Here is a 26,253-nt window from a genome sequence, read left to right on the forward strand (position 1 = left end):
GGGTGGTCCGCTCCCTCGGTGATCCAGTCCCCGGGTGGTCCGCTCCCTCGCTGATCCCGTCCCCGGGTGGTCCGCTCCCTCAGTGATCCAGTCCCCGGGTGATCCAGTCCCCGGGTGATCCAGTCCCTCGGTGATCCAGTCCCCGGGTGATCCAGTCCCCGGGTGGTCCGCTCCCTCGGTGATCCAGTCCCCGGGTGATCGAGTCTACCACTGGGCGGGACCTCGGCGTGCAGCGTGATGACGTCAGCGGGTGACGTTGTTGAATGTTTTGGCGCCAAAGTGAAGCGAGCGAAAACTGGCGGAGACACCCTGAGGTAATTATTATAGAGTTAATATGTATATATAATATATTGGGGGAGAGACGCTGAGGTAATTATTATAGAGTTAATATGTATATATAATATATTGGGGGAGAGACGCTGAGGTAATTATTACAGAGATTTTTTTTATACATCGGGACTGGGGTGAGAGAGTGAGGTAATTATTAAAGAGTTAACACCTTTTATACACAATCAGACACCGGGACAAGGGGGAGAGACTGACATGGACCTTCTGTGTCCCAAATCACTCTCCACTTTATGGACCCAGCACTAGAACAGAGTCACTGTGTAACTGAGCCTTGATTCCTGGTGAATCTGCAGCCTATTCCTATCCAGGACCAAGACACCTTCAAATCATTGCGCAGAGTAGAAATCCAGTAGTTTGTTTGTTAGTTAATCCACAAAATAGTCTGGGATTGTGTTTATGACTTATTCAGAGTAAGTTGTTTTCATTCTTGTTGCTTGTTTTCAATTTTCAGTGTGACAGCATTTTCTGAAGTCACGGCCATAATATTGTCATAATATGGAAGGTAAGAGCATTCGAATTGATAGCATTCTAACATTGAAATGATTCTGTGCTTTTTGAAAACAAATTGCATTTCCAAAGTTTTGCTAGAAAAATATATGTTAAGCTGCAGCAAAAACAGAAATGGTTGGAGAAACTGCAGGTCTGGTAGCAGTGGTGAGAGAAAGCAGAGATAACATTTAATGTCCAGTGATCCTTCTTCAGAGTTTATCTGGCAATTTCTGTTTTTCTTTCCGGTTTCCAGCATCCACGGTTCTTTGTGTTATACTTAAGGCTGGATTGGTTTTGAAACTAGAACCCAAGCTGCAACTCTTGATTTGTATGTATCTTGGTGACAGGTACTGAAGATCTGGCTCTACTGGCATCTCTTCTGGATGAGAATGAGGAAGAAATAACGACAATTGCAGGATGTTCTCAGGATGAACAGAGTGTAGAGCAGAGATCGCTTGATAATGCTGATGAATGGGATGAGCTGTTTGATGGAGATGATGAGGACAATGGTCAGGCTATGGAAATCAGTGCTCTCTTTGGAGATGTGGAAGACATGATGGAGGAAGAAGAGGAGGAGAGTGAAGCAATTGCATTAGAGAGAACTGACCAACCATGCCTCATTTCTCATCAAAAGAAAGAAAAATCAAAAGTTGAATTGGAAGGTATTTTGCAATTAATACACTACTATATTTGTTTTTCTAACTGCAGCCTATCCAAAAAAAAGACAAGATTGGATTACTGCTGCTAAGGAAGGACATTTGAAAAGAACAACAGGATAGGAAAATCGGGGGCCTGTGGTCTATTTGATAATTCAACTAGTGTTGCATGAGCTGAAAATCGAGCAAGTCCAGTACAATAAGCTGTGACTTTTTTTCTCTGTTGGCAACAAGATACATTGATAAACAAATAATTTTCCCCCATACAGGGAAAGACTGTGGTATGTCACTGGGAAAGTACTCCAGTGGCTCAGACTAATACACTGGGGACAACGGTTCAAACCCCACCATAACTGGTGGTGGAGTTTAAGTTCAATGAGTAAAATTCTGTATTAAAAACTACTAGTGACCAAGAAACTTTTATCAATTGTTATAAAATCCCATCTGGTTCACTAATGTCCTTTTAGGGATGGAAATCTGTTTTGATGATGTTAAGGAAGTAGGAGTATACTTAAGAGGGAAATCAGGAGGGTAAAAAGGGGACATGAGATAGCTTTGGCAAATAGAATTAAGGAGAATCCAAAGAGTTTTTACAAATACATCGAGGACAAAAGGGTAACTAGAGAGAGAATAGGCCCCCTCAAAAATCAGCAGCCACAGAAACTGGGGGAGATACTAAACAAGTATTTTGCATCAGTATTTACTGTGGAAAACGATATGGAAGATATAGACTGTAGGGAGATAGATGGTGACATCTTGCAAAATGTCCATATTACAGAGGAGGAAGTGCTGGATGTCTTGAAACAGTTAAGGGTGGATAAATCCCCAGGAACCCTAGAACTCTGTGGGAAGCTAGAGAAGTGATTGGGCCTCTTGCTGAGATATTTGTATCATTGATAGTCACAGGTGAGGTGCTGGAAGACTGGAGGTTGGCTAACGTGGTGCCACAGTGGAAAGAAGGGTGGTAAGGACAAGCCAGGGGACAATGGACCAGTGAGCCTGACGTCAGTGGTGGACAAGTTGTTGGAGGGAATCCTGAGGGACAGGATGTACGTGTATTTGGAAAGGCAAGGACTAATTAGGGATAGTCAACACGGCTTTGCGCGTGGGAAATCCTGTCTCACAAACTTGATTGAGTTTTTTGAAGAAGTAACAAAGAAGATTGATTAGGGCAGAGCGGTAGATGTGATCTATATGTACTTCACTAAGGTGTTCGACAAGGTTCCCCATGGGAAATTGGTTAGCAAGGTTAGATCTCATGGAATACAGGGAGAACTAGCCACATGGATACAGAACTGGCTCAAAGATAGAAGATGGTGGTGGAGGGTTGTTTTTCAGACTGGAGGCCTGTGACCATTAGAGTGCCACAAGGATTGGTGCTGTGTCCTCTACTTTTTGTCATTTATGTAAATGATTTGGATGCGAGCATAAGAGGTACAGTTGGTAAGTTTGCAGATGACACAAAAATTGGAGGTGTAGTGGACAGCGAAGAGGGTTACCTCCGATTACAACAGGATCTTGATCCGATGGGCTGAGAGGTGGCAGATGGAGTTTAATTCAGATAAATGCGAGGTTCTGCATTTTGGGAAAGCAAATCTTAGCAGGACTTATACACTTAATGGTAAGCTCCTAGGGAGTGTTGCTGAACAAAGAGACCTTGGAGTGCAGGTTCATAGCTTCTTGAAAGTGGAGTTGCAGGTAGATAGGACAGTGAAGAAGGCGTTTGGTATGCTTTCCTTTATTGGTCAGAGTATTGAGTACAAGAGCTGGGAGGTCATGTTGAGGTTGTACAGGACATTGGTTAGGCCACTGTTGGAATATTGCGTGCAATTCTGGCCTCCTTCCAATCAGAAAGATGTTGTGAAACTTGGAAGGATGTTGCCAGGGTTGGAGGATTTGAGCTATGGGGAGAGGCTGAACATGCTGGGGCTGTTTTCCCTGGAGCGTCAGAGGCTGAGGGGTGACCTTATAGAGGTTTACAAAATTATGAGGAGCATTCACATAAATGGTCTTTTCCCTGGGGTGGGAGAGTCCAGAACTAGAGGGCATAGGTTTAGGGTGAGAGGGGAAAGATATAAAAGAAACCTACGGGGCAGCTTTTTCACACAGAGGGTGGCACGTGTATGGAATGAGCTGCCAGAGGAAGTGGTGGAGGCTGGTGCAATTGCAACATTTAAGAGGCATTTGGATGGGTATATGAATAGGAAGGGTTTGGAGGAATATGGGCTGGTTGCTGGCAGGTGAGACTAGATTGGGTTGGGATATCTCGTTGGCATGAATGGGTTGGACCGAAGTGTCTGTTTCTATGCTGTACATCTCTATGACTCTACGATACACTAAATATTTTTGTTTATCTGCCACATGAAATCTAGCAATATTTTGCTGTTTTAAATAATTGGAATACGAATTTCTTTGTTTCAAAATGAAGCACCTTGTGATATTCCTGTTTATACAATGATTATTCTGAATATTGATATGCAAGACAAGTAAATCCTGTAGTATCTGCTATAAAACAATGAATAGCAGGAACAAATACACTTTTTCTTGCATAATTGCAACAAAGTGTTCAACATATATATGCATCTTGAGTAAAACTCATGAAGTTGCATTTATTTTCCATCACTGATGAGAAGCAGTCATGGGAAAGTTTTCTGTTTTATGGAGATTGCTTTGCATTGAACAGACAGAAGATGAATTCATAAATACTAAACTCTTTGCAAAATCAAATAAAATTTATATTTATGTTATTTGAGATGCCTCCTTAAGTATCCTTTTTATTAAACAAAGCTGAACTGGAACAGATGAAGGAACAGATGGAAAAGTTACAGAGGGAATTTGCAAAGGTCGCAGGTGGTCCAAAGTCTGTCGTTCGATCTGCAAAACCCTCACCTGAAAACAAGCTGAAAATACCAGGTATTGTGTAAGATGGCATGCTGAGGAGCTTATTGAGTGGTCCCTGTAAAGGAAACCTGACTGAGTGAAACGGTGCAAAAGGGTTTCAGTTTCTAGATACCTCATGTTACTTTATTCCATCAGCAGCTGCCAAACTACTGTTTGTGGAAATTGGTATACAGCCCATAGATGCAGTTTAACTTTCCTCTGGCATCTTTCCAGATATGACTTGAAATTTGTCTATTTAGAGACGTTTTGCTATACTTTAAATTATAAGTTGGATAGATTCATGATTGGAACACTGCAACCTTCATGTGGGAGCATAAGCCCGTTAGCAAAACTTACTGCTCTGGTTTAATTCCATTTTTGCGTGGCCAATTTGTTCTGTTAGGCATTTAGAAGTTTCAACTCACACAAGTTGTTATAAAATTCATGATTAATTTACACTGTGACTTGGAGGTTGCAGGAAAATCGACGTTTTTCAGAAATCAGACTTTGACCTCATAATTTAGATAGAATTTTAATCCAAATCGGAACCAATTCATGTAACAGCAGGGCTTATCACTGAATGTGCTGACCATACCAATATAGTGGATCCTGATACCGCACATATGTAGAGGATGCACTTGTGCATTAAATTGACTGTGAAGTTATCCTGCCGAGGAATCCTTGTCCAGTGGCTCTATTCCCGTTACTTTTTTTCACTGTTCCAATCATAGACTTTTATTTACTCATTTTAAAATTGTTTTATTTTAACTGTTATCATTTCAACAGGTAAAGGTGCATGTACTGCTCAGAGTATAAAAGAAAGCACATCTTTTCAGGAAGCTCTGTGTATGCCCACTCCCAATCCTAAAAATGGCTTGTTGAAAACTAAGTCTCGCACGGCCCAAGAACCTACAAATCCAACAGCAGGTAATTGATCCACCGCTTTCTTGTTTATTGAAATTATATTTATATACAAATGTGCAAAAATTGCAAGCATCAAAACACTATCTGGTCCATTAAGCCTGCCTCATGTTGCTGTCATGTGGGAGGCAATGTGGTTAGAAAACCTCTAACTACATTTGCCTTGCATTTGCCAAAAACCCAAGACCTGTTTGAGATGCAGAATCTGGAAAAGCCTGTCCAACCCTCTTTGATAGGTTAACTAGTGAAGAAGATTATAGATTATATATAGATTGTGGTACTACACTTACTTATTGTAAAGTTGATCCATCTCTTTCTCTTTTACTTTTTGTGAACGGGTTCGCTGAATAATAGCACAGGCTGATAATACACTTCCAAGGCTCATTAATCACTGAGAAGGGAAGAACAATCTAATGTGTAGCCTCTACTCCTTGGATACATTTTATATCTATGTCCAAGATAGTAATGTAATTCCCAGTATATTAAATTGAGATTGTGCAATAGCAACACTTGAATTCATTTGCAGTAGTGTAGTGTGTTAGCCTGAGTACAACATGCATCTTGTAACAATGGATAATGAGGGTGGAGACTCCAAATGTATTTCCATTACATTGCTGACCAGGAATCTCTCCAACTTTTGCCACTTGCCTCGTGTTAGAAAGATTTGCAGGATGATGCTTGACCTGTTTGTCTGTGTTATGTATGCATGGTTCTTGGCCATCAAGTTCTAGGGTGGGATTGAAACTCAGCTTCTGGTTCTGAGGCAGGCAAATTACCCATTGCACAACAAGACCTTCCAGTTCATTTATTTAACTCTTTATCAAATCAGCCCTAAATGTGTGCACTTCTAAACTGAATAGACCCAGCATTTTATTCTGTAAACTGCCTCTTTTAACGCACTCAGCAGCAGAAGCCTGCATATGTTTGAACAAAGTCCATTGCTGACCAGACTAAAGTTATCAATTTGATATTTTCTTCATTCTTAATGGAGCATGTATTATATACTTTACAACCCAAACTGAGGCAGGATAGCATTAAAGTAAAAATGCTGAAGAGTTGTCTTGGCAGTTGCTTTGCTCAGAAGCCTTAAAAAATGAAGTATTTTGGATTTTATTTTCCTCTCAAGGACAGGGTGTCTGTTGATTAGATGATTAGGGTGTGGTATTAAATGATGCCAACAGCACAGTTTCAATCCTGGGACCTGCTACAGTAATTCATGGAGGCCCTGCTTTTTCACCTTGTTGCAGGTTGTTACCCCTGGAGCTATACAAACGAATTGTCTGAAGATGCCTGCACCTACTTGTGTTATATGAATAATTACCTTTGAACGATGCAAGTTGTATCGTTTTTTTTATAGGATGCTAGGTAGTTGCTAATTTAGCTATTTCAAATTTGATATATAGGTGAAATAGTGATAGATTTTACTCTATTGTTTAAAAAAAAATTGTCACATTGGACCACTTGGATGTATTTTAAATATCTGTAAAGCAATGACGTTTTTCAGTTATCTTTGTGAAGTTAATATTTCCTTATACATTTCATCAGCTTTCCATTGAAGTCTTGACAGATAATTTTCTTTTGAAACTTGAACTGCAACTCAGTGTATCCACCTCCTGTGGATTGCTGTCTCTGATTCTTATCTATGTAACTATTAGACGATGACAAACAGGGACAGCAGTTACAGGTGTGCTTTGTGTGTTAACCACCAAATGGAAATCTTTGAAGAAAACGTCTGACAACTGAATCAATTTGGGCATCAATGTTAAACTGCAAGATGTCAATTATTCTCCAGATAATCTGTTTCTTATACTCCTATTTCTTAATTTAATAAAATATATTGCAATGTTAAAATTAAATTAAATGATTCTAAAATAGGTATCTGTTATATGTTACAGGACATAATGGACATTGTTGTATGAATATTATGTCATTGTGTTAGTATTCTGGTGAAGTGCTGTATATGTTATGTAGTTTTTCATTTGTACTATTTACCAAATCACATTTAGTAAGTAGTCTAAACAGGGTCAGCATTTCTCTATTTGGATATGATTTAGTATCATACTGATGAATATAATAATGAGGGGTTTGGATCGGATGAATAGCAAACATCGTTGTCCTAGGCTTGGAGAATCCAAAATTAGAGGGCTTAAGTTTAAAGTAAGAAGGGGGTAGTGCATGTATGCAATGAGTTGCCAGAGGAAGTTGTGGAGGCAGGTACAATTACAACATTTAAAAGGCATCTGGATGGGTACATGAATAGGAAAGGTTTAAAGGGATATAGGCTAAATGCTGGCAAATGGGACTCGGTCAGACTTGGGATGCTTGGCGTGGACAAGTCTCTGTGCTGTATCTCTCTAATGCTGTATATAATGTTTAGTACTGTAGTGCACATACATGTTCAATTTTTAACGTACGTAATACAACATTTTGAAGCAATATTCATTATAGTATTTAATGTTTACTGCCTGGCTCTGCATCTAACGAATCACATGCTAAGTAGATGGTCATGCAATTTGATTTTAATACTTGGGATTATGCACTTTAAGAATTAAACACTTAATTTAACTGATAATATAGTTCTTATAGATAACCAGATAACATAGTTAAAAAACTTTACTCCTTTGATGGGCCTCTCATTAAGAAATTCTGAGCCTATGTTTAATATATGCTGCAGCTTTCGGAATGGAGATCATAAAATATGCATCTATTTTGTGGAGGGGGAGAGAGATCCCCTTGAGGATGGAGAAAGAAATAGAAAAGAGTAAGCATCTGCGGGAAACAAAGTAGGAGAGAAGGAGGAAGATACTCCTTTGTTGAAGGTGGACAGAGAGCTTTTTAAGGGTGGAAAAGTTCTGATAAGACAGTGAGAGTGATGCATACACTGGAGAAGAGGAACCTCTACAACAAGAAATCCTAATTTGGATGGGATGCTGAACCATCTCTGTCAGTGGAAGGAGTGGTTGCCTTTGAATCTCAACCACACACTTCAAAAGTAATATATGTTGTGTTTATTGATTTATGATTTTAATAGCAGGAGGTTGCATTTAATGATATTCTTCTCCCAGTCACAAAGATAAGAGATCCGATCCAAACACAGCCTGGAAGTAGGCAGGTACTTCAGCCTCTGAAAACCAGCAACAAATCCAATACCATGCATCAGGAATTTCCTGCAGCAGGAGATTACGAAAAGCCAGGAACCTCAAAGTCCACAAATTCAGACATAGCTGTGGATAAATTCTCTGGCTTGAGGCTGAGGTACAGTAATTGTTTCTGAATAATGTGGTTTTTTTCTAGAATGCTAAATATTACTTTTTTACATGGGTTTTTTGCTGAAAAATTACTCTACTTTCTTCTCTAGTTATATTTGACTGTGCCCTCTGTGTCTTTTGAGGTAGCCAAATAGTATAACAAATAAACTTAGACAATAGGTGCAGGAGTAGGCCATTCAGCCCTTCAAGCCTGCATCGCCATTCAATATGATCATGGCTGATCATTCCTAATCAGTATCCTCTTCCTGCCTTATCTCCATAACCCTTGATTCCACTATCTTTGAGAGCTCTATCCAACTCTTTCTTAAATGAATCCAGAGACTGGGCGTCCACTGCCCTCTGGGGCAGAGCATTCCACACAGCCACCACTCTCTGGGTGAAGAAGTTTCTCTGTCCTAAATGGCCTACCCCTTATTTTTAAGCTGTGTCCTCTGGTTCGGCACTCACCCATCAGCGGAAACATGTTTCCTGCCTCCAGAGTGTCCAATCCTTTCATAATCTTACATGTCTCAGTCAGATCCCCTCTCAGTCTTCTAAACTCAAGGATATACAAGCCCAGTCGCTTCAGTCTTTCAGTGTAAAGTAATCCCGCCATTCCAGGAATTGACCTCGTGAACCTATGCTGCACTCCCTCAATAGCCAGAACATCTTTCCTCAAATCTGGAGACCAGAACGGCACACAGTACTCCAGGTGTAGTCTCACCAGGGCCCTGTACAGCTGCAGAAGCACCTCTTTGCTTCTATACTCAATTCCTCTTGTTATGAAGACCAGCATGCTATTAGCCTTCTTCACTACCTGCTGTACCTGCATGCTTGCCTTCATTGACTGGTGTACAAGAACACCCAGACCTCTCTGTACTGCCCCTTTACCTAAATTGATTCCATTGAGGTAGTAATCTGCCTTCCTGTTCTTGCCACCAAAGTGGATAACCATACATTTATCCACATTAAACTGCATCTGCCATGCATCTGCCCACTCACCTAACTTGTCCAGGTCACCCTGTAATCTCCTAACATCCTCATCACATTTCACCCTGCCACTCAGCTTTGTATCATCAGCAAATTTGCTAATGTTATTGCTGATACCATCTTCTATATCATTAACATATATTGTAAAAAGCTGCGGTCCCAGCATGGATCCCTGCGGTACCCCACTGGTCACTGCCTGCCATTCCGAAATGGAGCCGTTTATCACTACCCTTTGTTTCCTATCAGCCAACCAATTTTCAATCCAATCCAGTACTTTGCCCCCAATACCATGCGCCCTAATTTTACTCACTAACCTCCTGTATGGGACTTTATCAAAAGCTTTCTGAAAGTCCAGGTACACTACATTTACTGGATCTCCCTCATCCATCTTCAGAGTTACATCCTCAACTTGAATTGTTTACACATTTCCCAATATTTTTGTTATGTTTGTGTGCCTTTTAAAGGTAAAGTGCAATACGATGTTGAAAATGCAAATATTTGCTTGCAAATGAAAACAATTCTTTCTTTCAATGTTTAATTGTAGAGGGTAATTGATGTTTACTCCTGAATGTCTCTAAATATTAAAAATCCACATTTTGGTCTTTCAGTTGATGACTGCACTTACTAATTTAGAGAGATTTGCTCAGACATTTCTACATGCTGTGATAGATTACCCTGCGGACTTAATGAGTTAAATTCCTGTTGGTAGCATCTCATTGTTTGAGTGTGGATGACTGCATTCCTTTTTGTGAACCATAAAGAGAGTGGCATGAATGTCAGTCAGCTAACAGAACATGCTATCATATTTAAGGGCAGAGTATATTAACAGATCTCTGAGAAACAAACCATTTTCTTTTAAAGGAGATCCATATGCAAAAAGTATTACTCTCAAAAGCAGATATCCAATTTTACCAGTATTGTGGAACTTCTCTGCTGTAATCTGATGTTGAAAGAACCCAAATATTCAGTTTGCATGCACAGTCAAGCAATAACTTGAGCATTAAAATATACACAATATGAATTAAATGGAATGGATTTTAATTTTAAACAGCTTTGTAATGTCAGCCATGGAAAATTGATGTACTGGGGTAATTTCAAAGTTTGTTGACAGTACAGAACTGAGAAATATTGTAAACTTTGAGCAATACAGTATATGATTTCAAAAGACCATTGGCAAGTTGTTAGTGTGGAAGTTGGATGACAGGTGAAGTTCAATGTGAAGAGTTGTGAAATGATACATTTTGGTAGAAAGAACTTAGAAAGTACAAAGTAAAAGATACAACTCTGAAAGGTGTGCAGGAACAGAGAGACATGAATGTATATGTACAAAAGTCATTCAAGGTTGTAGGATAGCTGGCAAGAACAGTTAATAAAACATATAGCATCCAAGACTTTAGTAGCGTTGATTATAAGAGTTCTGGAGAAATCCCAGCAGAGCAGATGTTTGAATTCACTGAAAATATCTAATAATAAACTAGCTGAATGGCAACAATGTAACCATTGCCGATTGTTGTTTAAAAAAAACCCATCTGGTTTAAGGGAGGAGATCTACCATCCTTACCTGGTCTGGCCTGGCCTGCCTATATTTCAGATCCATAGCAGTGTGGTTGACTCTTAATCTCTTGAGGGTGGATGATAAGTGCTGGACTAGGTAGCAGTGCTATCATTCCATGAACGAGGAATAAGATAAGAGTTAGACTTAAACTGGAGTATTGTGCACAGATCTGAGCAGCACACTGGAGGAAGGGGGCTGTGAATACATTAGAAAGTGCAAAGTTTTATGGGAATGGTTCCAGGGATGAGAACCATCAGTTATAGTAATAGATTGCTGAAATTGTGACAGTTTTCCTTGAAGAGCAGAAGACTAAAAGCAGATTTGACTGATGCAAAATCATGAGGACAGAGCTGGCAGGGAGAGACTGTTCCCACTCGTGAAAGGATCAAGAATGAGATGGCACAAATTTAATATAGTTTACAAAAGAAGCAAATGTGATGTGTGAGATAACTTTTTCACCCAGCATGTGGTTCAGGTTGGAGTGCTCTGCCTGGAATTGTGATGGAGGCAGCTTCAATCAATGCATTCAGAAAGGCATTAAATTATTATTTGAAGAGGAACAATGTTCATTGTTCCTGGGAATAGGTTGGCAAGCACCAAAGAGTCGTAGTGTTCATTTAGAGAGCCAGTGCAACCCAATGGACCAAATGGCCTCCTTTGCACTAGTAATTTGTAATTGGTACAAAGCTTTGCCCGGTGAAAGTTTGGTAGAAAACTGGGAAGGTTGTCAGTTTGAACAGAAATTGTGGAACTAAAAGGTTAGTAATCACTGAGCGTCTGAAACAAAATCTGCTTGAACATGAAGCTACTCAGTCAGCATATTTTATTTTGAGCGATTCCCAGGGATTTTCAGTTTTATTTACTTCCTTTTCTCAAAATTTATGTTAAAATTCTGTTGTTGGTTTAGATATTTTTTTCCAGCCTTTCACATTTTCACTAGATGGAGCACTATCCACAAGAAGAGTGAACTTGCATTTATGCTGTCTAACCTTGGAATATTCTAATACGCATCTCATTCAACAAATTAGTTTGGCACCTAGTTTGCTGGATCACTAAAGCAACCTTCAGGGCATTGGTTACAATTCAAGGTTGTTGCTGACTTTCAAGATGTCTGTGTTCTGTGACATTCAAATTGGTCTCTGTCACTGTGACTTTCACTAATATACTTACTCCAGTAAATTGAACACGAACAGTGAAATTAAGTTGTAATGTTACTTCTTTCACCAGGAACCCCATTGTTTCATCAACAGAGATGGAGAGAAAGATGCATGGCCGAAACCTGATCCGGGTCTCCCAATTGCGTTCGAAACTTGAAAAGCTGGAGGACACAGACTGGGTTACCTTTGCAGTTATCATTAAGAAGATTACATCACAGAGCTCTAACAATGTATGTATGATATCTGCAAATGGCTCAGTATTTGAAGATATGTCTAACTTTGTGATTTGCTTCCATGTTACAACTATGGATTGATTTCATTAAGCATAATCCTTCTGCTCAATTCTTAATTATGAAGGTTATTGAGGAAGATAAAGTATGGGGTAACTTAGTGGCAGATAAAAGATTGATAGTTAATTGAGAACATAGTATATCATAAATGGGTCACTTTCTGGTTGGAAAAATGTAATGATTGGTGTGTCACAGGAATCAGTGCTGAGGCCTCAACTTTTACAATTTGTATGAATGTTCAATATGAAATAATTAAAGCTGTGGTTGCTAAGTTTGCTGACGAAACAAAGAAAGTAAATTGCGAAGAGGACGTGAGGCTACAACGGGATTTAGATAGTTAAGCGAATGGACAAAAATCTGGCAAATTGACAGACTTTCAAGATGTCTGTGTTCAGTGACATTCAAATCTGTGAAATTGCCATTTTAGACAGACTAGATAATGGTATCAAAAGTTATCTATCCAAAATTGCTGACCACACAATATTAGGCGGTTGTAGGTGATAGCATAAAATTGCAGAAATGTTGATAGACTAGGTGAGGGAGCAAAACTGGCAGATGGAGTTCAACATTAGTAAATGTGAGGTTATCAATTTGGACCAAAAAAAAGAATTGATTTCTAGATGGTATGAAATTAAATACAATGGATATCCAAAATGACTTGGGGGTTCAGGTGGATAGACCTTTTAAAATGCTAGGAACAAGGGCAAAAAAAATCAAGAAGATAAATAGAATGCTGGCCTTTATATCTGAAGGACTGGAATACAAGAACACAGAAGTTATGCTGCAGCCTTACAAAATCCCGGTTGAACCTACTTGGAGTACTGCAAGCAAATCTGAGCACCACACCTTAGGAAGTATTTATTGTCCTTTCAAAGGAGTATAACATAGGTTTACAAGAATGATATCTTCGCTTTAGGGGTTAATCATGAAATCCCTACAGTGTGGAAACAGGCCATTTGGCCCAACATGTCTGCACTGACCCTCCAAAGAGTAACCCACCCAGATCCATTCCCCTACCCTATTGCTCTACATTTATCCCTAACTAATGCACCTAACCTATTTATTCCTGAACACTATGTGCAATTTAGCATAGCCATTTCACCTAACTTGCACATCTTTGGATTGTGGGGGGAAACTGGAGCACCCAGGGGAAACCAATGCAGACACTGAGAGAATGTGCCAACTCCACACAGACAGTAGCCCGAGGCTGGAATTGAACTCAGATCCCTGGCGCTGTGAGGCAGCAGTGCTAACCACTGAGCCACCGTGCCACTCTTTTGAGTCAGAGCTTTGAGGAGAGATTATATAAATCAGGCCTGTTTTCTCTCGAATTTAGAAGGTTAATGGGCGTTCTGATCAAAGCCTTCAGGTTACTAACAGAAAAGACAATCTATTTCCATTGGTTGGGGATTCTAGAACTAGGGGACATTGTTTAAGAATTATAGCCAGAGCATTGAGGAGAGATGCTAGGAAGGAATTCTACGCACAAAGGGTGGGAGAGATTTGGAATTCTCTTCCACAAATGACTGTTTGCTAGATTAGTTGTTAGTGTTAGATCTGAAACAAGATCAGCCATGATCTCATTGAATGCTGGAACAAGCTCAAGGGGTTAAGTAGCGTATTCCTGTGAATATATTCCTATTTAAGAATAAAAAGGAACATTATCAAAATGGTGAGACTGTACACCACTCAGATGCAGAAGGATCTGAGTCTCCTACTGCATGTATTACAAAAGGTAATTAGAAAATAAAGAAGGGATGTTATGTGTCCGTAATATAGGGCATTGGTAAAACCACATCTGGAGTAGTGTTCAGTGTGGATCTCTTTTTGGGAAAATGTAAACAAGTTGTAAGCAGCTTGGAAAAGATTTGCTAGACTGATATCTGTAAAGAGCAAGTTGCCTTCGAGAAAAGGTTGGATAGGCTCTGCTTGTGTATTTAAAACTTGGAAGAATAAGCTCCTGAGTAGGTGTGGAGAAACTGGTTATCCTTGAGATTCTAGAACTAGGTGGTCACCGTCTGAAAATACGGAGTTGCCCATTTGAGACAGAGATTAAAATAATTTTTTTCAGAGTTCTGTGCCATTGGAACTACTCTTCAAAAGGGAGTGGAAGCAGAGTCCGAGTATTTTTATGACTGTGATAGATTCTTAATTAGCAAAGAGATGAAAAGCAATTGGGTTTAAGCAAGAATCTGATCGAACGTGATCTTATTGAGTGGCAGGGAAAACTTGGGGGGGGGGGGGGAGGGGGTGCAAGTGGCCTTCACTTGCACCTAATTCATTTGTTGCAGGAGATTCCCAATCTAAAATGTTATAATTAGCAGTTAACTGATGTTGTTAAGAACTGCTTGTTGAGCACTTTATTTGATTTACTCCCTTACATTTAGGAATACTCAGCTAGAGATATCACTTTTAATCACGGTTTAATGACTCTTGCTGGATATGCAGTTGTTTGGACAGGGCTTGATGTATTTTATCCCAATTGCTTGTAGCTGTTCACTCGGAAAGTTGACAAATAAAAAACACATAGGAACAAATGACTAGGTCAGACAGCATCTGTGGAGACACAGAATTAATGTTATAAGTCAATAACTTTGCCTCAAACTGGAAGATGAACAGCTTTTCTGCAAACAAACAGCTAGAGCAAAGGTTGGTGAGGTTCACTAAATTCACAAAATGAACAGCCTGACAAAGGTAATGTTAGTGCAATGACATCCTGAGAAGAAAAAATCTTAATTTTCTGTTTTCTACAACTGTAACTTATCTGACTTATCCATTGAAGATTTCTAGTTGGTACTAAGATTAAACTGTGCACTGATGCTCACGAGGAACTGAATTGACGCTGTACAGATGTATTTAACACTGAACCATACACCAATTCCTGAAGTAATAGGTCAGTACAGGCAGTCCCTAGATATGAACAAGCGACATAGGTAGGAAGAGAGATGAGGGTTTAAAGCAGAGATTCAGGGAGCTAGGGTGGAAGCGTAGAGCTAGAACAAACAGAGTTGTTACATCTGCTTTGTTGCCCATGCCACGTGCTAGTGAGGCAAGGAATATGGAGAGGGGTTGAATATGTGGCTACAGGGATGGTGCAGGAAGGAGGGTTTTGGATTCCTGGATAATTGGAGCTCTTTCCAGGGTAGGTGAGACCTTTACAAACAGGCCGGTCTTCACCTGAACCAGAGGGATACCAATTTCCTGAAGGAGAAATTTGCTAATGCTCTTCAGGTGGATTTAAACAAATTCAGCAGGGGGATGGGAACCAAAATTGTATTTCGAGTATATGGGAGGATGATGGTAGAGAAGTCAGAACTAAGATTTCAAGATAGCAAGAAGGCACCGGCAGGTAAGAGGTTTGTTTGAAGTGTGTCTACTTCAACACCTGGCGCATCTGGAATAAGGTGGGTGAACTTGCAGCATGGATTGGTACCTAGGGTTTTGATGCTGTGGCCATTTTGGAGACATGGGTAGAGCAGGGACAGGAGTGGTTATTGCAGGTTCCAGGATTTAGTTGTTTCAGTAAGAACAGAGAAAATGGAAAAAGAGCGGGTTGTGTGGCCCTGTTAGTCAAGGACAGTATTATGATTGCAGAAAGGACATTTGACGACTTGTCTACTGAAGTAGTATGGGTTGAGGTTAGAAACCGGAAAGGAGAGGTTATCCTGTTGGGAATTTTCTATAGGCCTCCAAGTAGTTCCAGAGATGTAGAGGATAGGACAGCAAAGATGATCCTCGATAGGAGCGAGAGTGACAGGGTAAGATTCTCGGTGAGCAGAGAGATCTCTGTGTCCATGTACATAGATCCTTGAAAGTTTCCACCCAGCTTGAAAGGGTTGTTAAGAAGACATACGGTGTGTTAGCTTTTATAGGTAGAGGGATTGAGTTTCCGAACCATGAGATCATGCTGCAGCTGTACAAAACTCTGGTGCGGCCACATTTGGAGTATTGCGTACAGTTCTGGTCACAATATTATAGAAAGGATGTGGAAGCTTTGGAAAGGGTTTAGAGGAGATTTACTTGAATGTTGCCTGGTATGGAGGAAAGGTCTTATGAGGAAAGGCTGAGGGACTTGAGGCTGTTTTCATTGGAGAGAAGAAAGTTGAGAGGCAATTTAATTAAAACATACAAGATAACCAGAGGGTTAGATAGGTTGGACAGTGAGAGCCTTTTTCCTCGGATGGCGATGGTTAGCACGAGGGGACATAGCTTTAAATTGAAGGGTGATAAATATCAGACAGATGTCAGAGGTAGTTTCTATACTCTGAATAGTAGGGGCGTGGAATGCACTGCCTGCCTGCAACATTAGTAGACTCGCCAACTTTAAGGGCATTTAAATTGTCATTGGATAAGAATATGGACGAGAATGGAATAGTACAGGTTAGATGGGCTTCAGATTGATTCCACAGTTCGGACGAACATCGAGGGCTGAAGGGCCTGTACTGTGTTCTATGTTCTGTACTTGAGTACGCTTGCAACTATTTGTATGGAAGTCAGGACACAGTACAGGACAATATACAATTGCAATTTGTAAGTATGAGAAACATTCACATCAGATCTTTAATATGAATATTAAAGTACCCCAGAATGGGATCTTTTCATAAGTAGGAGTGTTTGAAGTCAGATGTTCATAAATCAGGAACCATCTGTATTTAAGTTACCACCAATGTATGATTTTTGGGTGTGTGAGTTTATTTGTAACTAGCTTCCATACGCCTGAAGTTGCATTTTTGCAATAATGTTGAGGTAATCTATTTGTTGTTTCAGGGTAAAACATTCAGTATCTGGCACTTAAGCGATCTGCGTTCCAGCAACCTGAATTTATGTCTCTTCCTCTTCGGGAATGTCCACAAAGAGCATTGGAAAACAGAGAAAGGGACTGTTATTGGTCTACTGAATGCCAATCCTATGAAATCCAGGGATGGATCAGATGAGGTGAGTGAATAGAATGTTTCTCAAGAAGACAAATTTAAAGCATTAGACAATTCTGCCTTTTCAGTATCACTTGATGTTTAGTCATGCCATAAGGAGTATCAGTCATGGAGTAATTTATGCCTTTCCAGTAAATTTCGGGCTTCACCTGTCCCTGATTTTTTGATCCAGGTTTGTCTATCTGTCGATCACCCACAGAAGATTCTAATCATGGGTGAAGCCTTGGACATGGGAACCTGCCGAGCTAGAAAGAAGAATGGAGATCTCTGTACCCAAATAATAAACTTGGTGAGTCTGACTTTGGTAAATTACAATTGGCTGATCAATCAGTTACATACATACCGTTTTCAGTTGGAATACTTCTTCTGGTCTGTATATCAAAATATCTTTATTCAAATTAAAGTTTTGTCTTGAAGAGTGTTTGTTTAGCCTGGAGTTGAGATAAAATAAGAAAACTCTTTGTTTGACAATTTGAAGGGACCAAGTGGTCTCCATCGTCAGATATATTCATCAGTGGGACTTGAGTTTTATTTTCACTTTTGTAATCCAGGAAAATGCCTCCAGTAATGGGAGGAAGATGCTTGCAATATTCAAATGACGTGTTACTCATTCTGTTTTTATTGTAATAAACCAGATAGGTAAAGGTTGTGCTTTATGTGACAGTCTGGGCTGTAGTGGAAATTGTTGATGCTATGGTGTGTTTTGACGAGTCTCATAATTGCCAGCCCACATTTAAGAGGCAAGATGATTATTATCCTTCAAAACTAAGGATGAGAACGCAGATAATCTTCTTCAACTTTTAGTTTTAACTGGAGTTACATGTTTGAGAACTTGTAAATATGTATTTGTGTGGAAGCAGAATAACCATTCTAGTTAGTCCACTGCTCCATTCACAATTTTGAAAATGAAAAGCTTTGAGATTTCAGTGTATCAAAACTCAGTCCAGGCAATAGATTAGTAAATTAGCAAAGTCACAAAAGGAGTTGATCAGAAATTGGATTGCTTAGAATTGCAATGTTATTTTCTCAAAGACATGATGTTAAGTTTTCATAATGTCTCATTCCCTATGTTTCTTTTCCAGTCAGTTACTTAGTTAACCGATCAGTTATGCATCCAAAAGAGAAGATTAGATTAGATTAGATTAGATTACTTACAGTGTGGAAACAGGCCCTTCGGCCCAACAAGTCCACACCGCCCCGCCGAAGCGCAACCCACCCATACCCTTACATCTACCCATTACCAACACTACGGGCAATTTAGGATGGCCAATTCACCTGACCTGCACATTTTTGGACTGTGGGAGGAAACCGGAGCACCCGGAGGAAACCCACGCAGACACGGGGAGAATGTGCAAACTCCACACAGTCAGTCGCCTGAGGCGGGAATTGAACCCGGGTCTCTGGCGCTGTGAGGCAGCAGTGCTAACCACTGTACCACCGTGCCACCCACATACCTCCCTATTTCTAGCTTTGACAAAGGGTCAGTGAGACTCAAAACGTCAGCTCTTTTCTCTCCTTACAGATGCTGCCAGACCTGCTGAGATTTTCCAGCATTTTCTCTTTTGGTTTCAGATTCCACTATCCGCAGTAATTTGCTTTTATTTTGATCAGTTATGCATTATGTACATGCAAAGTCGCCATAGTCATACTAGACCATGGGACTATTCTGAGAAAGACAACTAGTGGTGGTTTAACCTGAGAGTCACCATGCCTCATGAAAAGGGAAACGTTGAGAAGGAGATACCTTTTATGGTGACCTCAGCTGGTACAGGAATTGAATCTGTGCTGTTGGAATGACTTTTTGCATTGCAAGTTAGCCATCCAGCTAACTGAGCTATCTGACCCCACAACACCTACACTGAATAACAATGCCTTGTATTCTGCAGCACCTTTAATGATATGCACCTTCCTAAGATGCTTGACAGCAATTCTAAAACAAAATATGACTGCATGACATAGATGGGTCAGAAGCCATTTGAGTCAGAAGACCAAAAGCTTGCCGAAAGACATTCTAAAGAAGGTCCTAAAGGGTGAAAGCAAGGTAGGGTGAGAGCAGGGAAGATCGTGCAGACAATTGCTGAGCTTGGGGGCTAGGCAACTGAAGGCACTGCCATTGGTGAAGCAGTTAAAATGGGGGTTGCGCAAGAGAGCAGATTTAGATGACACAGACATTTCAGTGTGTTGAGGGCCAGAGGACATTTGAAATGGAGAGGAGCAAGCCATATAACAGTAAACAAATCGAATATGTTAGATTTAAGACTGACTTATTAGATCTGAAATAAAAACCATTTCGTCGAACTTTATCTTTGTCATTAATTTTCTCGTATCTGTGTTCCAGTGTACTGTTGCAGATCATATAATCATATAGTAGTGTTGTGTGGCCCATCATGGGTGTATATCTTGATACTTACATTTGGAAAACAATTGTGTACTTTTTAATGAAATACCTTTGGAATACTTTTGCTTCCAAGTTGGAAGCTTGTGGATTCAAGCCATGCTCCATGACCTAAGCACACAAATCTGTACGTGGCATTCTAGTGTAGTACCAGAGGAGTACTGCATCATTAGACTGAGGCCTGTCTTCTCTATTGTTCAGATGTAAATAAGCCCATGATACTAACTTCAAAGAGAAGCAGAGGAATTCTCCCCAGTTCTGGACAATGTTTATCTCGCAGTCAAAATCACAAAAACAAATGATCTGGAATCACTACATTGCTACTGGGGAAAACTGTCTTTGTGCAAATTGGCTGCCACATTTCCTACTTTACAACAAGCAATCGACTTTCATTTGCTGCAGAAAATCCTGAGATGATGAAAGATGCTAAATAAATTCAAGCCCTTTAATTAAAGCAGGCTGTGACAAATGAATTATTGGAGCTGAAGAGATTTTGATTCTTTATTCTTGGTTCTCAGTTTAAATTGGTTTTATCAGACCTAGAGTCGAAAAGTGTGGCACTGAGAAAGCACAGCAAGTCAGGCAGCATCCGAGGAGCAGGAGAGTCAACATTTTGGGCATAAGTCCTCCATCAGGAATGTGGAGGGGGAAGGGGCTGAGAGATAAATAGGGGGGTGGGGCTGGGGGTGAAGGTAGCTGGCAAGATGATAGGTGGATGCAGGTGGGAGGTAATACTGATAGGTTGGTGGGGAAGGTGGAGCAGATAGGTGAGAAGGAAGGTGGACAGGTCAAGAGAATAGTGCCGAGTTGAAGGTTTGGATCTGTGATGAGGTGGGGGGGGTGAGGGGAGATTTGGAAAATGCTGAAGTTGATGTTGATAATGTGATTGAAGGGTCCCAAGGTGGAAGATAAGGTGATCTTCCTCCAGTTGTCAGATTGCTTGGATTTGGCGGTGGAGGAGGCCTAAGACTTGCATATCCTTGGGGGATTTGAGGTAGTCGGCCACAGAGCAGTGGCATTGTTTGGTGCGTGTGTCCCAGAGATGTTCTCTGAAACACTGCAAGTTGATGTCCTATCTTCTTGATGAGGTGTGTGGATGTAAAAGAATTCTCCGCCAGATGTAAAAAGATCCTTTGGGGCTTTGGATAAAGGTGAAGGGGGAGGGGCGCAGGTTTTGTGCCTCCTGCAGAGGCAAGGGAAGGTGCTGGGTGTGGAGTGTGGGTTGGTGAGAGGTGTGGACCTAATGATGGAGTCACCGAGGAAATGGTCTTTGCGGGATGCCAATAGCAATAGGGAGGTATATATGTCTTTGGTAGTGGGGTCTGATTGTAGATGGTGGAAATGGAAGAGGATAATGCACTATATCTGGTGAGGACGGGAGAGGGGTTCTATCCTTGTGGTTGGATGGGTAGGGTTCAAGGGCAGAGGTGCAGTAAATGGAGGAGATGCACTGGAGGGCATTGTTGACCACGTGGGAGGGGAAGTTGTGGTCCTTGAAATAGGAGGCCATCTGGAATGTCCAGAAGTGAAATTGCTCCTCCAGGGAACAGATATGGCAGAGGTGGAGGAATTGGGAGTAAGGAGGATCGCATTTTATTTTGGGGGAGGGGGAGGAAGGTTGTAGACAAGGTACCTGTGAAAGTCAGACCTACTATGTGGTGGGATTGGATTTACTTTTGCTGGAAAAAAGATATAATAAGTAAGACATGAGTGGAATGATTATTGTTTCTAATAAGAAAAGTGAGAGACTATTTTAGACTTTGTCTAATGTCAAATTTTTAATATTAACAATCATATTTTATTGATTATTGAAGCAAACTTTGAATGAGGCGATTAAAGTAAATGATTAGTTCCCATTCCTAGATGAAGGTTTTCACCCCTGCTTCTTTAGTTATGTCTTTAGCTAGTATTGAAATAGTCTTAACCTAAACTTTGTCTTCTTACACTAACTTTTTATGTACCACCTTTGTTTTTCAGATGGACTGTGAATACTGTGAGTACCATGTCAAAGCCCAGTACAAGAAGCTTAGTGCAAAGCGAGCCGACTTGCAATCCAGCTTCTCTGGCCGTGCTCCTAACAAAATGCATGGCAAGGGTGGCAGTCTGAAAGAGAGGCTGTGCCAACAGGGTTTCCACTATGGAGGAGTTACATCAGCATCATATGCAGCCTCAGTGTAAGAAACTACTTCTCACAGCACAGTTGATTTCTACATTAAATATTTGTTTGAACAATGATTTATTTCGCTGGATGAATTAAAATGTGGATCTCTGCTGGTTGGACTCATGCCTGGCACAGAATTAGATAATTGTATTTGATAGATATCTGTTGGATGTCCATGACAGCTTGACAGGAGGTCCTCAGAATAGTTTTCGAGGCCAAACCAACTTCAGCCACTTCATCAATGACCTTCCTTTACCGACATAAGATCAGAAGTAGGGATGTTTGCTGATTTTTATACAATGTTTAGCATCATTTACAACTCCTCAGGTGCTGAAGCAGTCTGTGTCCAAATGCAGCAAGACCTGGACAACATCCAGGTTATGGTCTGACAAGTTGTAAGTAACATTCACACCACACAAGTGCTTGGCAATGACCATCTCCAACAGACAGCATCTATCATACCTTGGCATTCAATGATATGACCCTCACTGAATCCTCCACTATCAACATCTTGGAAGTTACCCCTGACCCAAAAGTGAACTGGACCAGCCGTATCAATACTCCAGTTGTACATCAGAGACTAGGAATCCTGCAGCCAATAACTGAAGTCCCGACTCCCTGAAGCTTGTCCATCATATGCTATGCAAAAATCATGATGGAATACCGCCCACTTACCTGGGTGAGTGCAGCTTCAACAAAACTTGAGCTTTTTTTTTGATTCACTTATGGGACATGGGTTCCTCTGGCTGGGCCAGCGTTTATTGTCCATCTCTAATTACCCAGAGGGCAGTTAAGAGGCATTTACATTGCTGTGGGTCTGGAGCCACATATAGGCCAGACCAGGTAAGGATGGCAGATTTCCTTCCCTAAAGGACATTAGTGAACCAGATTTTTTTTCTGACAATTGACAATGATTTCATGGTCATCATTACATTCCTAATTCCAGATTCTTTATTGAATTCAAATCCCACCATCTGCCATGGCAGGATTTGAACCCAAGTCTCCAGAACATTAGCTGAATTTCTGTAAGAAATAGTTGAGCGATAATACCGTTAGGCCATCGTATTCCTGTTGTTTGAGGCTTAACACCATCCAGGACAAAGCAGCCTGCTTCATTGGCTCTTTCCACCTCCAATGCAGAGCAGCAGCATGTCCCATCAAGAAGATGAACTGTCAAAGTTCACGAAGGCTCCTTAAACAGCACCTTCTCATTACATGACCACTACAATCGTGAAGGACAAGCAGATCAGGAAGCAGATAAATGGGAACACCACCACTTTGCAAATTGTGCTACAAACTATTCCCCATCCAATCCTCGAACTCCCCCCTGCGCACTATTGTGGGGGTACCTACCCCAAATGGACTATTACAGTTGAATGCAGCTCACCACAATTTTCTCGAGGGCAATTAGGATGGACAGTAAACTCTGGTCCAGCCGTTGACACCCAAATCTCTTGAATGAATTAAAACAAATATGCTGCATGAACTGGGCGAAGGATGGACAATACAATTTGGCCTTGTCAACGATAACCACATGCTGTAAATTAATTTTTAAAATCGTACAATCAAGTTGATTTAGCTGATGTATGTGCAGCAATGTTTTGAGTTCGCTGTAGGGAGAACAAGAACATGAAAAAAGAGTGAGAAAAGACCATAAAGTCTGGCCCATCAAGGTGCTACACAACAAGTTGTACGATTTCTATCCTTCTAAACTATCCAAGCATCACAACCCCACCTAAAAAAAAAATGTAAAAGGCCTGCAATGTCTTGTGATGTATTTGATGTCAAATTCTGTTTGATAATGCTCTAATGTCGTGCCTTGTTTTGTTAAAGGTACTACATATATGTAAGGCATTGTGGCAGGCCCCTCAGGAACAATTTGGTAATTCCCGTCCCACATCCTAATGCTTTCCAATCAACCTGTTAAAAAATATTATTACACACCTCTGGAGCAGTTGTGCCTTGAACCCTGACCTCCTAGCTCAGACGCAAGGACGTTACAGTGTACCACAAAATCCCCGTTTCTCACGTTCTAAATGATTGCAACTCCCCATTAGACGCTTAAAGTCCTCATAATTGTTAGTAACTTGACAGGTTATTGTTTGTAGCTAAAAGTACTATAAGCTATCCAGAGTCATTCCAGAGTCTTCCAGCTTAGTGAGCAACTCTACATCCAGATCCAGAGTCATTATTTATTTATATTGATCTTTCAGAGGATTGCAACTTAGGGGAAAAAATGTCAATTATCTTTATCTGTGTTATACCTATACGTGTTAAATGTGTGTCCTCTAACTCTACAATCTCAAGTAACTAAATTAATTTGGGTTGAATGCAATCCTTTCAGCAAGCCAATAGGTTTTATTTCCTTTTCTGAGCTGAAGACGATAACACAGGTGTCAGAGCAGACAGCAGCTTTCTTATGTCTCCCTTGATGATGGCTGTTAGGCCATTTAGCATTGTAATTTCACTGAATATCAGCATGGATGCTGTCCACAAAGTGTCACCAAATATGATCAAGTTCTGCAAACTCTTTGCAACCAAAGCACTTTGAGGCAAATTGTGATGTCCTGAATGCTTCTGTCTAACTGTCAGCAGCTACCTAAATGTTTGCAGGAACTACAATTTGAGATCCTCTAGCTTCTTTAATCCATACCCTTAAGGTCCAAATGGTATTTAATAGCATTAGCGTTGCATTAAATTTTTAATAATAAATGCAGTTGAAGCCATATTCAGCATCTTTTTAATTTGACCTGTCCATACCCCAAAGGGGAAGTAAAAGCAAATCTGTAGTTGACAGAGTGCACTGTTAAATGCTTTTTAAGGTCACAAGTGTATGTTTGTTTTACTTTCAAGTTTTTTACAGTTAACTTTTTTTTTTGTTTTTGCAGAAGAGCAGCAGGTCCTAAGAAAAGTGTTCAGACAACCCTGACACACATGGTAGTGAAAGGAGCAGATGATATTGTCAGAGAAACTAAGAGAAAGATCGGTAATATGAGATAGAATTGCTTTTTGTGGTATGATGTAGTACTACAGAGGGCATAGCACGCTTGCAAGAAGGGAACTTAATGTATGCTTTCCAGAAATAGAGAGCAAAAATAAGCTGCAATACGTTTACTCTCCAAGAGGGGATAATCCCCTTTTGAGTAACTTCTGGAAGAACTGTGTCTGAACTCTATGATATGAACATTATAATCAATACAAAGAATGCAACAGTTCAGGGAGAAGGTCCACTAACCATTTTCAGAGCAAATAAGGTGCTGTTTTTCAGCTGTGACGTTTAATAAAAGCCTTGCCTCCCTCTTCAGGTAGGTGCTACAGATCCACAGCACTACTTTGATGAAGAGCAGGGGAGTTCTGCCTCAGTCCTGACCAAATATTTATCCCTCAATAGACATCACTAGTCATCATCTCATTTCTGTTGATGGGAATTTGCTGTCTGCAAATTGGGACGATAACTCAACCTTGCCAATAACACCGACATCTGTGAATAAACAGTTCTTATTTTCATCAATAACCTCTCTAGCCAGAAAACGTCCTGTTTGCAGAAGATGACAATTTTTTTTAAAATGCAGTATGTATGCATTGATTGTAGCTTGTATTGTGAATCATACCTGTATCATATCATGTCTAGTTGTTCCATAAAAGTATCCACAATTTCTGTTTGCAAGTAAATCTATTAGGGAAGATCTTTGGCAGAAGGAAGAAATTATGCTTTTGCAAGAACCTTGTTCCAATGACACTTAGCACCCATCATAGCCAAAGATATCCAAACTTAATCAATGTTGAATTACTTACATCAAAATAATGAATTAAACCAGGAGCAAGACTGAGAGTGCAATTTTTTGAGCAAGTGAACTGAATGTTCCAAATCCAGACAAGGCTGTCAGGAGAGAGCTGAGAGAATTAGACACTTAAAAACTGAATTTGGGAAGTATGCAGGAGTTTGGGGAAATTGTTTTGTTTTCAAAGTCTAATAAAACACTTTAATGTTCAGTGTTATTTTGATGTTTTAAAGTGTAAATGATATATCTGAATTGTCACTAATAAATTTTCTGTGGAATTCCAGCACTTGCAAATGGGAAAGTCGTGTCAGGCTGCTCAGAAGATTTTAAGGATTTAATGGAAATGCCTACAGTTGGAGCCCTTAACTTAAAGAAACACTTAAGCAAGGTGCCTATGAAAGGTCAGCTTGCCATATTTATTCTTCCTTTAACAAAACTTTCTTGTCTGAA

The 26,253-nt window shown here is 40.3% G+C and overlaps 1 protein-coding gene across 2 annotated transcripts in view; it reads left to right on the top strand.

The window, feature by feature from the left end:
* The first annotated feature begins 250 nt into the window (after positions 1-250).
* The window catches only part of mcm10 (minichromosome maintenance 10 replication initiation factor), a 54,638-nt gene continuing 28,635 nt past the window's right edge, over positions 251-26,253 (top strand). For both annotated transcript variants that reach the window (XR_011955326.1, XM_072563041.1), the window contains exons 1-12: positions 251-314; positions 800-850; positions 1,185-1,499; positions 4,281-4,406; positions 5,160-5,300; positions 8,360-8,549; positions 12,315-12,474; positions 17,302-17,469; positions 17,638-17,754; positions 21,838-22,034; positions 24,910-25,007; positions 26,088-26,204. Coding sequence is in view for 1 of the 2 variants with exons in the window: in XM_072563041.1 (XP_072419142.1) it covers positions 844-850; positions 1,185-1,499; positions 4,281-4,406; positions 5,160-5,300; positions 8,360-8,549; positions 12,315-12,474; positions 17,302-17,469; positions 17,638-17,754; positions 21,838-22,034; positions 24,910-25,007; positions 26,088-26,204 (1,636 nt within the window). In the remaining variant the exon portion in view is untranslated. The remainder of the gene's footprint in view (positions 315-799; positions 851-1,184; positions 1,500-4,280; positions 4,407-5,159; positions 5,301-8,359; positions 8,550-12,314; positions 12,475-17,301; positions 17,470-17,637; positions 17,755-21,837; positions 22,035-24,909; positions 25,008-26,087; positions 26,205-26,253) is intronic.

The sequence above is a fragment of the Chiloscyllium punctatum genome, chromosome 44 (genome assembly GCF_047496795.1).
Source record: "Chiloscyllium punctatum isolate Juve2018m chromosome 44, sChiPun1.3, whole genome shotgun sequence".
Taxonomy (NCBI): domain Eukaryota; kingdom Metazoa; phylum Chordata; class Chondrichthyes; order Orectolobiformes; family Hemiscylliidae; genus Chiloscyllium; species Chiloscyllium punctatum.